Here is a 16,711-nt window from a genome sequence, read left to right as displayed (position 1 = left end):
TTAAAGAGAAGCTTAACGCTGAAATCGAGTTTGTGAATCTGGTAGTACTGAATCGGTGTTTGGACGGAGAATCGATGGCCGGAGAATGGAGAATCGGTGGTTGTGCCGAAGAATGTATGGCCGGAGGGCGGTGTTGGATGGTGGCGGATGTTTGTGGATGATGGTGCTGTTTGTGGTTCCTGACACAGAGTAGGGTAGAAAGATAAAGAGGTTTTATATGTATATATACACATATATTATATTAATTTATTTTTGTTTTATTTCTTAAAATATTTTTGTATAAATAGGTAAAAAGACTAAATTACCCTTTTGTGATCTGAATTAACATAAAATTTTAACTGGGTTAGGGCTAAAGGACAAAACGTGAATGATTTGAAAACATAAAGTACAAAACTCGTCAATTTTAAACATAAAGGACATCGCTTGCAAATGGGTATAAAGATAAAGGACAATCCTTGCAATTCACTCTTTTTATTATAAAGACTTAACTCTCAAGAATTATAATATCTACAAGCATTGGGTTAAACACTTAAACAATTTAAACTTAAACATAAAAATATATGTATTTTAACTTATCGGTTCGGTTCGGTTTTTTCGGTTATTGAAAATGGTTATCCGAAAACCGAACCGAAATTTTCGGTTATTAAAAATCCGAAAACCGAACCGTCGGTTTTTGTTTTGGTTCGGTTTTTTCGGTTCGATTTTGTCGATTATTTAGGTTTCCTGCTCACCCCTAATTGAGGGGGTGTCAGGCAGCTGCGTGAAACTATTCCCTTTGGTGGTGATTGTAGTATATAGAAATATGTTTTTATTCATCATGAAACCATTAAAAAACCGATTTCGTTTTTTTTTTCGGATTCTAGGTATGGGTCTTTTGTGCACCACTAATTTGAGTCTTACGCATGGCAGGCCCAGGGGTGGGTGGGGAGGACCACCGGCCAGGGCCTGATATTTCGAGGAGCACATTTTTATGAAAAAAAACCCGATATGTATATGTAAAATATTTTTTTAATCGGGTACATCCATACAAACACCAACATAAGCCCCTTACAAAACTATTCTTATGGTTTATATTAGTTATTAACCTCTTTGGCATTAGGTTTAGACATTTAGTGAGCCAAATACCCAATTTCGTTAAAGCCTAAGGGCACATTTTTTTCGAGCTCAAACAGGGTACACGAATTCTCAAGGCCGGCCCTGGTCTTACGTTTTGGTTTATTTGTTTAACCTTAAAAAATGTATTAAAACTTAAAAGAACATTATTTAACTAGTAATATATAATAGAGTAAACTGCTAAAATCGTCCCTGTGGTTTGACTCAAATTGCTAGATCAGTCCAAAATCAACTTTTTTTTTGCTAAAACAGTCCCTGAGCCTAGTTTCTGTTGCTATTTCAGTCCAATAAATTAACACCGTTAGAACCTCCGTTAATGAATGGGCAAAACTGCTAAATTCGTCCCTGAGGTTTGATTCAAGTTGCTAGATCAGTCCAAAATCAAGTTTTTTGAATTTGTTAATTATAAACTTATTTAGGTATATAATTTTTCTAGACTTGCATTAATTTTTTGAATTTGTTAATTATAAACTTATTTAGATTATAAACTTATTTAGGTATATAATTTTTCTAGACTTGCATTAATTTTTTGAATTTGTTAATTATAAACTTATTTAGATTATAAACTTATTTAGGTATATAAATCATTAATATCACAAGAGAAAAAATCCTTTTGCTAGTTATTTTGAAAAATTATTTGTTAGTTATTTTGATTATTATTATTATCATCATTAAATGTTTACTAATTATATACTTAAGTATTTAAATAAGATAATACTTAATTTAATTTAAATAAAATTAGTTTTAAAAATATAAATGTAGCTTTTTTGAAGAGCGTAATTTAACCGGCCCAGCTTTAAATACTGATTTTATTTTGATGTTGTTGTTGTTGTTGTTACCATGTAAATATTTAGTATTTATTTAAGGATTTAAATAAGACAACAGTTAATTTAAACAATATTTAGTTATGAAAAATACAAACATTATATGTAAATTTAAATATTAAGAAATTAACATAATTTTTATTTGTTTTTATTTAAATCGTAATATTTAATGTTTAATATTTATCAATTATTTTAATTTAATATTTGTATTATAAAGTTCTTTTATTCATTTTTTTCTACTTAATTAGGTGGTTTTTATTTAATAATACTTATCATTCAGGTGAGGTCGGACAATATGTCGTGCCAGAACAAGTCTCATAAAAAGGATTATTTTGGTTTGAGTCAAAACGGGTTCGGGTCAAACCAGTGTTTAAGACATGTCAAATAAAATTGCGCTCTCCAAAAGAGCTACATTCTGTTTATATTTTTATAACTAAACACAAATTTAAATTATATATTTAGGGTAGACTTGTAATTTATCTTAAATTTTAAGACATTTAAGAAAATATATAATGCATTTTTGGTACAAGTATTGATGCATTAAGAACCTGTCATTTACCATTTTTTTTCTCTTGTGATATTAATGATTTATTCAACGAACATAAATATAACTGGACCCGCCTTAAATAAGTTTATAATCTTGTGATATTAATGATTTATATACCTAAATAAGTTTATGTCACACCCCCAAAATCCACCTGCGGAGTATCACCGCTTGGGAGCGTGACTGACCAGGATCAAGCCACCAATCATATTGAACATGCATTTAATATTAAGTAAAATAAATGAAAACCATCCATTCAATACAAAAGGTGATCAAACAAATCATCGTTTCAAAATGTAGCGGAAGCATAGTAAATAAACCAGTAGTAGTTAACAGTTTTAAGTGTCATAATAGTTTAACAGAAAGGTCACGATCCTTGTCCCCAACGACCCGCTTCTCCAGTGCACGCTCCAAGTACCTAACGATCTGCAAGGCATGTAACAGAATGATCAACAAACTAGTTGAGCGAGTTCACAGAAAGTAAATGCGTAATAGTAAGTTCGTTTGTAACATGTGGCTCTACTGGGCCGATTGTATGTTCTATTGGTGGTGGTGTTCCACGTTACTGGTGGTGGTGTTCCACGTTACTGGTGGTGGTGTTCCACGTTACTGGTGGTGGTGTTCCACGTTACTGGTGGTGGTGTTCCACGTTACTGGTGGTGGTGTTCCACGTTACTGGTGGTGGTGTTCCACGTTACTGGTGGTGGTGTTCCACGTTACTGGTGGTGCTGTTCCACGTTACTGGTGGTGGTGTTCCACGTTGTATAACCACTAGACTACTCGTAACTATAGGTATCCTTCACAACCGAGGATAGTAAAGTGGTAGTCTAGTCATAGTGTCAATAGAGTATCTAATCAACCTTTCAATCCCATTCCCAACACCCCGGGAATCCCATGCCTTGGTAAGAGTGTGAACTCACCTTGGTTTGCTCGGTATGTTATTGCTTCTAGGGTTTATTAATCTCTAAGTCCGTTACACACGACCTAGGATATATTGCACACGACTTGATGTAAGTATGTCACGTTCAATTACGTTTACAACTCTTTGGTGTTCAAACAGTAACATACGGTAACATATCATGCAGTATCATTCAGTAGCACGTATCGTCATAATCAGACAGTATCACACAGTCGTATCAGTAGTAAACAGTAGCATGTAGAATCATATAGTTACATTCAGTACCGTACACTTATATACATATAAAATCATACGTCATGAACTCAGTTCATCGTATTCACATAATTCATGTGCGATAGTAAGAACATGTAGTCAACATACTTCACCAAGTTAGCAGACAGTTTACCAGACAAATCAGTTGACATAATTTGCACATATCTTAACGGAATGCACCAACACACTTACATTCCACCTAGTTAAACCCCTTAACATGAAATCACAGTTAGTATAAAACCATATTATACCAAAACTCGGATAAAAGATGAAGGGGGGGGGGGGGCTTCCCTACTTTAAAATCGGACTAGAACACATGGAATTAAACTCGGACCATACATTGATCAAATAAGCTCGGCCCATCATTCTCATTAAACTCGGACATGATGTTAAACTCGGGCATAATTACATTTAAACAAATTCGGACATATGCTCCTTTAATCAAACTCGGACCATAGGTCCTTTACACAAACTCGGACAAGTGTAACCTCATTAAACTCGGACCCATAGTGAACATATTAAACTCAGACAACCTTCCAATATTAATCTCGGTCATAATGTTTGATACAAATAAATTCGGACAACACATGGACTGAATAAACTCGGTCCATACATGAGTGTTAAACTCGGATCATACATGTTATTCGGACCTGATCACCCTTTTAAACTCGGACCCCATCACTAACAAATTAAATTCGGACCTTATGAAATTTTAATAAACTCAGACCATGTGCCATTTTAATAAACTCAGACCTTATGAAATCTTAATAAACTCGGATCAATATCCTCAGACAAGCGAGTAATCATAACAATCAACAGTTAGTCGCACAAACCATTTGAGCAGTTACGTTTATCTTTCAAGCAACCCTAATTTCATACATATGACGGCAGAACCAATAATCATTCAATCTATGCTTAACAATGACAATAACAATCCTCACAAAGATAATCTATCGAGCATGTATCTAATCATGTCATAATCTCAATTGTTCAAGATCAAATCACAGAATATCACATGCAATCAATTAGGGTTTTCCATGAACACATTCCATGAACACAAAACCAAGAAATCAATCAACAATCAATCATGAACAATGATTAAACAATTACCTTGAATGATTCTAGAGGAAGAGGAATCAAGTGTGATGATTATCTAGTGCCAATGATGATGGTGATGATTGCTAGGGAGCCAAAGAAATGAAAGTACGTGCTTGAATTCTTGTGTAAATGATTAGAGAATGATTAGTGAAAGAGGTTAGGGTTAAGTATTACTAGGATTCCACTAATTGTCCTCTACATCCTCAAGTATTATATTTTACAATAGTGCACTATTCCAATCAATTACACAGTTTCACCACCAAGTTTACACATTTGACAAGTTTATCATAATTAACACATAGTCATGCACAATCACACAATACACTTCATTATACCAACACGTATACAATTCTATAGTAATCAATTGTGCAATTAAACAGCTAAACAATACTTGAACGTGCAATAAATGCGAAATAGAAATCTTGGAAATTCGAGTTGTCACATTATCCCCAACTTAAAAGAAATTTCGTCCCGAAATTTGGTACGCACTCACTGAGGAAGCTAGGTAAGTTACATCGTTCACTGGTTTTCCTGGGGTGTCACATCATCCCCCCGTTGATTTGGAATTTCGTCCCGAAATTCAGTAGTAGTAGCTTCAGCCTCAGTAGTGGTTGCATTGGTTTCGAATAACTGGGGGTACTTTTCTGTCATCTGGTCTTCGCGTTCCCAGGTGTACTCTGGGCCACGTCGGGAGTTCCAACGAACTCGAACAAGAGGGATTCTCTTGTGTTTGAGGACCTTAACATCCCGGTCCGTGATTTCAACTGGTTCCTCGACGAACTGCAACCGCTCGTCGATAGTGAGTTCCTTAAAAGGAATGATGAGGGTTTCATCTGATAAGCATTTCTTCAGATTCGACACGTGAAATACATTGTGAACTGCACCGAGTTCAGGAGGTAGGTTTAATCTGTAGGCTACTTTGCCAATCTTTTCTAAGATTTCGAATGGTCCGACGTACCGCGGATTCAGTTTGCCTCGTTTACCAAATCGAACCACACCCTTCCAGGGTGAAACTTTCAATAAAACCCGGTCCCCGACCTCAAATTCCAATGGCTTTCTACGCTTGTCCGCGTAGGCTTTCTGACGGTCGTGTGCTGCCGCCATGCGTTGTCGTATCTGTGCAATCTTTTCTGTGGCGTCCACTACAATCTCTGGACCCGTAATTTGACTATCCCCCACCTCTGCCCAACAGAGAGGTGACCGGCATTTACGTCCGTACAATGCCTTGAATGGAGCGGCTTGAATGCTGGTATGATAGCTGTTATTGTATGAAACTCCACTAAAGGGAGGTGCTTTTCCCAGCTGTTGCCGAAATCGATGACACACGCTCGAAGCATGCCTTCTAGAGTTTGGATAGTTCGCTCAGACTGCCCATCCGTCTGAGGATGATATGCTGTGCTCATGTCTAATCGTGAGCCGAAGGATTTGTGCATCGCTTGCCAAAGCTCTGACGTGAATCGTGCATCGCGATCCGAAATAATAGAGGTGGGCACTCCGTGCCTCGAAACAACTTCTTTAAGATAGACGTCTGCGAGAGTGGAGAACTTGTCCGTTTCCTTAATCGGCAGGAAGTGTGCAGACTTGGTGAGTCGATCAACTATGACCCATATTGTATCATTCCCACGCTGAGATCTAGGTAAACCTGTAACAAAATCCATGGAAATTTCTTCCCATTTCCATTGCGGTATCTTAGGCTGCTGAAGTAGACCAGCTGGTTTCTGATATTCAACCTTGACTCTCGCACAGGTTAAGCATTTTCCAACGTACGTAGCGATGTGAGCCTTCATACTAGGCCACCAATAAGTAGTACTGATGTCGTGGTACATTTTATCCGACCCTGGATGTACCGAATAGCGAGACTTGTGAGCTTCATCCATTACAAGTTCGCGTAAACCGCCATAAAGTGGGACCCAAATACGCCCCGTTACATAGTAGGCACCGTCTTCCTTTTGTTCCATTCGTTGCCTTGAGCCGCGTAAGGCTTCAGCTTTGACGTTTTCGGGTTTCAGTGCTTCCAACTGAGCAGCTCGTATCTGTGCAGGAAGACTGGACTGAATAGTAAGCTGTAGCGCTCACACGCGCTTAGGTAATGACCGTAGCGAGTTCTGAAAGCGGTTTTGGAGACGTCCTCATCCCGGACTCTCAGCTGATGATAATCAGCCTGTAGATCAACCTTGGAGTAGTAACTCGACCCTTACAACTGGGCGAATAAGTCGTCAATGCGTGGAAGAGGATAACGGTTCTTCACTGTGATCTTGTTTAGTTCACGGTAATCAATTTCACATCCTGAAGGTGCCATCCTTCTTTTTCACAGATAATTGGTATCCAAGAGTTCTTGTAGTTGCGTCAATAGTTCTTCCGATTCTGATGGAGCTAAGCGATACGGTGCTCGAGCTATGGGTGCTGCTTCTGGAGCGAGCTCGATTAGAAATTCGACCTGACGATGAGGCGGTAGACCAGGTAAATCTTTAGGAAACACCTGAGGAAAGTCGCGTACAGCTGGATGGTCTTCCAACTTCTTTTCTTTGCATGGGATTTCTGCTTGCTGTTGCTGCTGGCGATTCCGATTTGCAGGTCGTGGACTCCTGAATCCTTAGCTTCTGCTGCGCTCTGATGATCACTATTCTTGCGCTGCTGCTATGCTTGAGACTGAACGGTAGCCGAACCCTTGCTGGAAGCGGTAGCAGAAGTGGTAGCGATAGTAATAGGGATGATACAACTAGGCAGCCTGTTCTGTTCCACTGCCTGGTCCGTGAGGCGATGAGCAAGACGCTGAATGTCTTGGATATTGTCGAGGTTAGCCGATGTATCATGGCTCTGAATCTCTGAGGCTAGACCCTTGAGGTACAATTCGATACACTTGCTTGGAGGGTCCACCATGGTTGGACACAAGATGGCCAATTCGTTCGTCCGTTTCGTATAAGCATCAATTCCTGACCCCGTCATTTTCAAATGGTAAAGCTCCACTTCCAACTTGTGGATGTCATAACGTGTGCAGTGTTCCCTTTTAATGCGTTCTTTGAATTCGTTTCATGGGGTGGCGTTAGCAGTTGCCAACCCTAGTATCCGTACTTGCGCGTTCCACCAGATTAGCGCGATTTCTTCCAAAGTACCAGTGGCGTACTTGACCCTGCGAGCCTCAGGGCATTCACACATCTCGAATACCGACTCGAGCTTCCCAAACCAATGGAGTAGTCCAACTGCTCCTTCTAGGCCACTGAATGTGTTTGGACGACAGTCCATGAAGTTCTTGAATGTGCAGGCATGTTGCTATGCGTTCTGACCCGTTGCGCGAGAAAGATAGGTCAAGGTTAAGCGCGAGAGTTGGGTCACGAGAGTAGGATCTAACATCCTAGAATAGGTCTGGAATAGCAGGTTATACCTCCTGCTTGTGCGGCTGCAAGTGCCGCAGCAACTTGTTCGTTAATGAGAGCCGTCAACTGGGCTTGAGTCATGTCAACACGTCCAGACATGATCGAACAGTAAAGGTAGCATAAGTAAGAATGGTTCACGAATAGTGCGATGACAGAAGAGTGTAAGCACATAAGTATTCTCATGCAATGACAAGTTGTGAGCAAGGTAATGTAAGCATACTACGAGCAAAGTTCTATGCAAATTCTAGCATGTAGGCAATAAACATAAACCTTATTACCTAGGAAGTTGAGTCTTGCACGTGGAGCGAAGCGTCGTTGTGGATCGTTGAGAGCACTGTTCTGGTTATAGTCTGGTTTTAATAAAAACGTTTTTCCATATTAAAACCAAGTTCTCTATAACCAATGGCTCTGATACCAATCTGTCACACCCCCAAAATCCACCTGCGGAGTATCACCGCTTGGGAGCGTGACTGACCAGGATCAAGCCACCAATCATATTGAACATGCATTTAATATTAAGTAAAATAAATGAAAACCATCCATTCAATACAAAAGGTGATCAAACAAATCATCGTTTCAAAATGTAGCGGAAGCATAGTAAATAAACCAGTAGTAGTTAACAGTTTTAAGTGTCATAATAGTTTAACAGAAAGGTCACGATCCTTGTCCCCAACGACCCGCTTCTCCAGTGCACGCTCCAAGTACCTAACGATCTGCAAGGCATGTAACAGAATGATCAACAAACTAGTTGAGCGAGTTCACAGAAAGTAAATGCGTAATAGTAAGTTCGTTTGTAACAGGTGGCTCTACTGGGCCGATTGTATGTTCTATTGGTGGTGGTGTTCCACGTTACTGGTGGTGGTGTTCCACGTTACTGGTGGTGGTGTTCCACGTTACTGGTGGTGGTGTTCCACGTTACTGGTGGTGGTGTTCCACGTTACTGGTGGTGGTGTTCCACGTTACTGGTGGTGGTGTTCCACGTTACTGGTAGTGGTGTTCCACGTTACTGGTGGTGGTGTTCCACGTTACTGGTGGTGGTGTTCCACGTTGTATAACCACTAGACTACTCGTAACTATAGGTATCCTTCACAACCGAGGATAGTAAAGTGGTAGTCTAGTCATAGTGTCAATAGAGTATCTAATCAACCTTTCAATCCCATTCCCAACACTCCGGGAATCCCATGCCTTGGTAAGAGTGTGAACTCACCTTGGTTTGCTCGGTATGTTATTGCTTCTAGGGTTTATTAATCTCTAAGTCCGTTACACACGACCTAGGATATATTGCACACGACTTGATGTAAGTATGTCACGTTCAATTACGTTTACAACTCTTTGGTGTTCAAACAGTAACATACGGTAACGTATCATGCAGTATCATTCAGTAGCACGTATCGTCATAATCAGACAATATCACACAGTCGTATCAGTAGTAAACAGTAGCATGTAGAATCATATAGTTACATTCAGTACCGTACACTTATATACATATAAAATCATACGTCATGAACTCAGTTCATCGTATTCACATAATTCATGTGCGATAGTAAGAACATGTAGTCAACATACTTCACCAAGTTAGCAGACAGTTTACCAGACAAATCAGTTGACATAATTTGCACATATCTTAACGGAATGCACCAACACACTTACATTCCACCTAGTTAAACCCCTTAACATGAAATCACAGTTAGTATAAAACCATATTATACCAAAACTCGGATAAAAGATGAAGGGGGGGGGGGGGCTTCCCTACTTTAAAATCGGACTAGAACACATGGAATTAAACTCGGACCATACATTGATCAAATAAGCTCGGCCCATCATTCTCATTAAACTCGGACATGATGTTAAACTCGGGCATAATTACATTTAAACAAATTCGGACATATGCTCCTTTAATCAAACTCGGACCATAGGTCCTTTACACAAACTCGGACAAGTGTAACCTCATTAAACTCGGACCCATAGTGAACATATTAAACTCAGACAACCTTCCAATATTAATCTCGGTCATAATGTTTGATACAAATAAATTCGGACAACACATGGACTGAATAAACTCGGTCCATACATGAGTGTTAAACTCGGATCATACATGTTATTCGGACCTGATCACCCTTTTAAACTCGGACCCCATCACTAACAAATTAAATTCGGACCTTATGAAATTTTAATAAACTCAGACCATGTGCCATTTTAATAAACTCAGACCTTATGAAATCTTAATAAACTCGGATCAATATCCTCAGACAAGCGAGTAATCATAACAATCAACAGTTAGTCGCACAAACCATTTGAGCAGTTACGTTTATCTTTCAAGCAACCCTGATTTCATACATATGACGGCAGAACCAATAATCATTCAATCTATGCTTAACAATGACAATAACAATCCTCACAAAGATAATCTATCGAGCATGTATCTAATCATGTCATAATCTCAATTGTTCAAGATCAAATCACAGAATATCACATGCAATCAATTAGGGTTTTCCATGAACACATTCCATGAACACAAAACCAAGAAATCAATCAACAATCAATCATGAACAATGATTAAACAATTACCTTGAATGATTCTAGAGGAAGAGGAATCAAGTGTGATGATTATCTAGTGCCAATGATGATGGTGATGATTGCTAGGGAGCCAAAGAAATGAAAGTACGTGCTTGAATTCTTGTGTAAATGATTAGAGAATGATTAGTGAAAGAGGTTAGGGTTAAGTATTACTAGGATTCCACTAATTGTCCTCTACATCCTCAAGTATTATATTTTACAATAGTGCACTATTCCAATCAATTACACAGTTTCACCACCAAGTTTACACATTTGACAAGTTTATCATAATTAACACATAGTCATGCACAATCACACAATACACTTCATTATACCAACACGTATACAATTCTATAGTAATCAATTGTGCAATTAAACAGCTAAACAATACTTGAACGTGCAATAAATGCGAAATAGAAATCTTGGAAATTCGAGTTGTCACAGTTTATAATCTACATAAGTTTATAATTAACAAATTCAAAAAAATGAATGCAAGTCTAGAAAAATTATATACCTAAATAAGTTTATAATCTACATAAGTTTATAATTAACAAATTCAAAAAATTAATGCAAGTCTAGAAAAATTATATACCTAAATAAGTTTATAATTAACAAATTAAAAAAACTTGATTTTGGACTGATCTAGCAACTTGAATCAAACCTCAGGGACGAATTTAGTAGTTTTACCCATTCATTAACGGATGTTCTAACGGTGTTAATTTATTGAACTGAAATAGCAATAGAAACTAGGCTCAGGGACTGTTTTAGCAAAAAAAGTTGATTTTGGACTGATCTAGCAATTTGAGTCAAACCTCAGGGATGATTTTAGCAGTTTACTCTATATAATATATGGAATATATAAAAAAATGTAGGAATTAGGCTCTTCCAAACTAGTTGGGAGCTTGGAACTACCCGAGCGAAGATCCTAGTTATAAGTAATAACTAGTAACTCAACCCCACTTTACATTACCGGTTCATATTGTTGAAACTGGTAAATTAAACCACACCATACATATAGCGTTTGGTTTGGCTCCTCATTGAAATACGATTATAAGAATTATGAAATATTAGAAAAGTTGTGATGGAACACGATAAATGAAAACCAAAAACAAACAAAAATAAACAACATTATCTTGCTATTTCTAAAATAATTCAGAAAGTATAACCATACAAACATACAAATATTTTAGCCTAATCTTGTATAAACTACTTAAATACTCACCACCCCGCAATTGTTTTACTAAAATTTAAATAATTATTTAAATAATATTTTTCATTCTTTATTATGCAAACTTAGTTATTTACCAAAAACAATTATTGATGGGTCAGCTCAACTCACTATAATTACCCGACCCGACTCGTTTTGACCCAACTTAAGACCCACTGCCTGAGTGAACAATCTTGAAAATGCTTGATGTTAGTAACACAAACTTATTCTTTCTGCTTCATTTCAAGGTCCTTGAGCTTCGATTCAAGTTCATCGAATCCGTCCCCACGAGGATCATTCTCATCGAGCGGTCCAAGCATACGAGGGAAATCCTTAAATATCTCTCTAACACCCTGAATGCCTTTAGAAGATAAAAAGTTGCCATTAATGTTTAGCAGCCTAAATCCCGGCTTCCCCACAACCGCTTTAGCCAATGCCATAGCTCCACCTGTTTCAATCCCATTGGTGCTCAGATCGACCACACACAATCGCTCAAACGCGTCTTCAAGTGCTTTGGCAATCACTATAGCACCCGCGTCTTTTATTTCATTTTCAGACAAGTTTATTCGGGTCAGAGATTGTTTGTTTGAGATCATGCAGTCAGCCAATGCTTTGGCTGCTGCTTCTGAAGTGATGTTGTTTGCAGCCATCTCTATGATCTCGAGGGCAGATTTGGATTGTTTTAGTGCATTCGCAAGGGCTATGCTTCCTTCGTTTTCCAAGTTCAAGTAACTGAGGTAGATTTCTGTAAGATTTGCGTGAAGAGCGTTACCCAAAGAAACCCCCGGTTTTGGTCCAAACATGTTGTCACGTAAGTCCAGTTTCTTCAGAAGGGTACATGTTTTAAGTGCTTCAGCTAGTGCAACCCCCCCTGCTGACCCAATTCTTGTGGAGGAACACCTGAAATTACAATTGTTTTTTTTTTACAACTTTTTTACCTAAATTTTGTATTAAAGATCGAGTAAATTGCCATTTTAGTCCCTGAGGTTTGGTCCAAATTGTCATTTTAGTCCAAATAGTTTTTTTTCTCCTCTGGGTCCCTGACTTTCCATTTTCTTGCCATTTTGATCACATTGCCTAACTCAGTCTAAAAATCTGGTTATAACCATGGGTATTTTTGGCATAACTATTGTGTAGTGATAACCATGGGTAGTTTACAACATAATTTATAAACCTCATAATAATTTAATGCCAAAAATACCCCTGATTATAACCTGGTTTTTAGACTAAGTTAGGCAATGTGATCAAAATGACAAGAAAAAGGAAAAGTCAGGGACCCAGAGAAGAAAAAAAACTATTTGGACTAAAATGGCAATTTGGACAAAAACTCAGGGACTAAAATGATATTTTACTCTTGAAGATCCTATATATGTAAAAGTCCCGGAACTGATTTTTGCTATATCAAGCCCCTAAACCCTCTAGATTTGGATATTGCGTTGAAGAAGTGAAAATTTTACCTGAAATCCTCTAGATTTGGCGATCCTTTGACAAGTTGAGCAATGGCGATTGCACCTTCATCTCCCATCATGTTATGATGAAACTGAAGAATCTTAAGTTTACTTGTCGAAGGAATCAACTCGCAAACCGCCTTTGCAGCTTCATGTGAGATCCCAGCATTCATAAAACTTAGCTCAACAAGATTACCTTGAGACTTCAAAAGAGCCCCAAAAGCCCGAACCCCCTTCTCGCCCAAAGCATTATTCGATAAATTTAAAGCACTCAGCTGAGCACCCTCGAGTGCTGATGAAAACATCTGCATAACCCCAATAGCCTCAGGCTCAGGCCTCCTAGAAACAATATCCGATAAGTCAACTTCGGTCAACTGATCTTTAACAGATGACAAGACCGTTGCAGCAACATGGGCTGCTGGTAGCCCGAAACTTCTATTGCTAAAGCGAATTTTCGTGAATTTGTTTCCCGGCTCTTTTAATGGTTTTAGCAGCTCTTTAGCCTCTTCTGCATCAATGAAGGCCCGACGCCCTCCAGAAATATCAAACACGTGTTCATGGTTTGATGTAGTTAACCCTGGTATAGTGTCTCGGTCTTCTTTGTGTTTGGGCCCGGTTTTGAGAAACTCTACCATTAGTTTACTGGATTCTTTCGCATAAACTTGGACTGCAGATCCTCCATCACTCTCGGGTTCTTTTTCAAAGTGTTGGGTTGCAGCCACAAAGGCTGCAGATTCAATTTGTTTGGCATCTTCCTCTGCTTCTTCTTTACTTAAAAGCCCGTATTTTCGTGATATAATGGACGGAGTTGAAAGGTTTTTTATGATTCGCTCCACGAGTATTAGCCTCGTGCTGTGGCTTGGAGGCCATAGCTTAACTGAATCCATATCCATATCTAACTATCCTGCAAATACAATTTTTGTAACATCATTTATCAATGCGTTTTTTTTTTTTTTAAGTTTTAAGCAATCTCATAATAATGGTAAAACTATGCATTGAGATCAGTGTATTGACATCAAAGTTGTTTGTCATTTTTGCAAAAAAATGAACAAGCATGCTTCAAAGCCGATACGCAAAGCGCGTGCATCAAGTATGCGAGGCGTTCGATAATAAGAAAAAATATGTATCAATAATATCGTAACTTGTTAGCTTTTAAACACTAAAATATATATAATCATCATCATCTCTTGTAAGGTCTAATTTGTTCAAATACTGGTCAATTGCATAAGGCGATGACATATGATTATCTTCAATCAATCCCTAATTAATTAATTAATTAATGTGAAGATCTTCCTATGTGAAATTTAATTGAATAAACACAAACGATTCAAGATCGCGATGTTCAATCCAATTATAATATGAATTCAAATCACTAATCAACAAAAACGAAAGAATAATTCCACATATCAACAAACAATATCATCTTCAACGCTAAACAAAACCGGGCTAAATTATGAAATCTGTGAGGAAGGGAAATAAATAATCATGTAGACGACGATTAGAAATATGAAAAAGTGGACGAAGATCATAAACACATAAATGATGATTTAATAGATGCGATTTTGATCGTACAGGTGATGACGGTGGTGACGGAGAATAACCTCCGGTTGATGAACGTTCGATGCTGATTATCTAGTTTTCCCTTCGGGAAAAGGTGACCGGTGTTAGCTTGAAATTTAGTGAGAGAAAACTAGAGAGAGAAGTTTAACCAAATGAGCATCTTTTATTTCTTCAACCGTTAACTAACATTTCAAATGTTTGTTACAATGTTTACAAACTAACCCTTTTACTTTCACAACGGACATTTAAAGCACTAACTATTTATACATGTTTACAAATTAATTCTTTTCTCTATATTATATAGAATAATTTAGAAAAACCATTCTAAACACTACTCCATATCCCATTCTCTATACATTTTAGAGAAAGCAAAAATGTAAGAACACTACCTGAGCACGTCCTTGGATCGAGTAACTGTTAGAAAAGGAAAAAATAATTTAGAGAAAATTATTTATTCCTCAAGATCATCTCCATATTTAAGTATTTCCTTTTATTTGTTCTTGTAAAGCCTATAAATAAAGGCTCGTTTTTCCCTGTTTTGTATGAAAGAAATAAACCAATAAATAAGTTCCCTTTGATTATCTTTGTCTCTGATTATCATTTTACAACATGGTATCAGAGCGGAGTTATGATCCTTGAAAACTCTGTTCGTCAATCTCAAACCAAAACCAAAACCAAAACCAAAATCGTTCAACAAATCTCAAACAAATCAATCTTCGTTCAAACTCCCATTCTTCTACAATCAATCACAACCAAAACCAAAATCAAACATCAAACCTGCCGTCACCATTACCGGAAACTCCATCTCCAGCCAGTCACACCAGCCGCTGCCCACGAACCTTTCTCAACGAAGAACCTTGTTCGTCAAAACCAATTCTTCGTCCACGAAGAATCTTCCCCACGAACAGTAATCTTCGCCCACGAAGATTCATACTTCATCTAATCATTCTTCGTAGAGGGCAGAGGGAGGAGGAATTATTGTGGTGGCCAATTGATTTTCTCGAAAAAAAAAACACAGTGGTACGGCAGGAAACGGTAGAAGACATTGACGGCAGTTGGCAATTGAGGGAAAGCCTATTATTTGTGGAGAAGCAATTGGCGTCAGAAGGAGACAAAGTCAAATGAGCATACGGCAGGAAGAAAAAAAAGGCAATATATATTAGACTGAATTGGAAGGCATATTATATTTGAGGAAGTGGCCATATTTTTTTTTTCGATAACATTAGGAGGTCGCAAGAAGGAAAAATAAAGAGAAGACTGCTCTTTGTCTTCCGATTTTGTAAAATGACGAAGAGGACAAAGAAGGCTGGCATCGCTGGAAAGTACGGTACCCGTTATGGTGCTAGTTTGAAAAAGCAAATAAAGAAAACGAAGAAAGCTTCTGCTCCGAAGAAAAAACCTGCTGCGAAGGCCAAGCCGGCTGCGAAAGACAAGCCTGCAACTTTTCATTGAAAAAAAAAACCTCAAAAACCCCAAAAACCACAAAACCCAAAACCAAAAACCCAAAACCAAAAATCCAAAACCAAAAACCAAAAACCAAACCAAAACAAAATCAAAACCCAAACGAATGCCAAAACCCAAATGGCCAAGTTGATTTTTTCAACTTGAGGGGAAACCAAAACCCAAAATAGGCTGCCATGTCGAAAGGCGGTAGCATCAATTAAACCAAAAGTTGCCATGTCGAAAGGCGGTAGCTCAAATCAAACCAAAAGTTACCATGTCTAAAGGAGGTAACTCAATAGCTCAAACTATCATGTCAAGGAGACGGTAGTCAAACCAAAAACCAAACATAATCAAAACCCAAAATCAAAACCAT

At 38.0% G+C, this 16,711-nt stretch overlaps 1 protein-coding gene across 1 annotated transcript; it reads right to left on the bottom strand.

Annotated features, from left to right (window-relative positions):
• Positions 1-11,862: 11,862 nt before the first annotated feature.
• LOC110890204 (RAN GTPase-activating protein 1) lies at positions 11,863-16,112 on the bottom strand. The gene is made up of 3 exons (XM_035980262.1): positions 15,285-16,112; positions 13,345-14,239; positions 11,863-12,787 (listed from the first exon to the last, which is right to left on the bottom strand). Exons 2-3 carry the CDS (start codon positions 14,226-14,228, stop codon positions 12,112-12,114), a joined length of 1,560 nt encoding a protein of 519 aa, XP_035836155.1. The 5' UTR covers positions 14,229-14,239; positions 15,285-16,112; the 3' UTR covers positions 11,863-12,111.
• Between the last annotated feature and the right edge of the window lie 599 nt (positions 16,113-16,711).

The sequence above is a fragment of the Helianthus annuus genome, chromosome 11 (genome assembly GCF_002127325.2).
Source record: "Helianthus annuus cultivar XRQ/B chromosome 11, HanXRQr2.0-SUNRISE, whole genome shotgun sequence".
NCBI lineage: Eukaryota > Viridiplantae > Streptophyta > Magnoliopsida > Asterales > Asteraceae > Helianthus > Helianthus annuus.
This window is presented reverse-complemented; position numbering and strand designations above follow the sequence as displayed.

Coding starts and splice junctions, on each gene's coding strand:
- LOC110890204 (XM_035980262.1), bottom strand. CDS start 14,228: ATGGATATGGATTCAGTTAAGCTATGGCCTCCAAGCCACAGCACGAGG. Junction 12,788..13,344: donor CCAAATCTAGAGGATTTCAG/GTAAAATTTTCA, acceptor TTGTAATTTCAG/GTGTTCCTCCACAAGAATTG.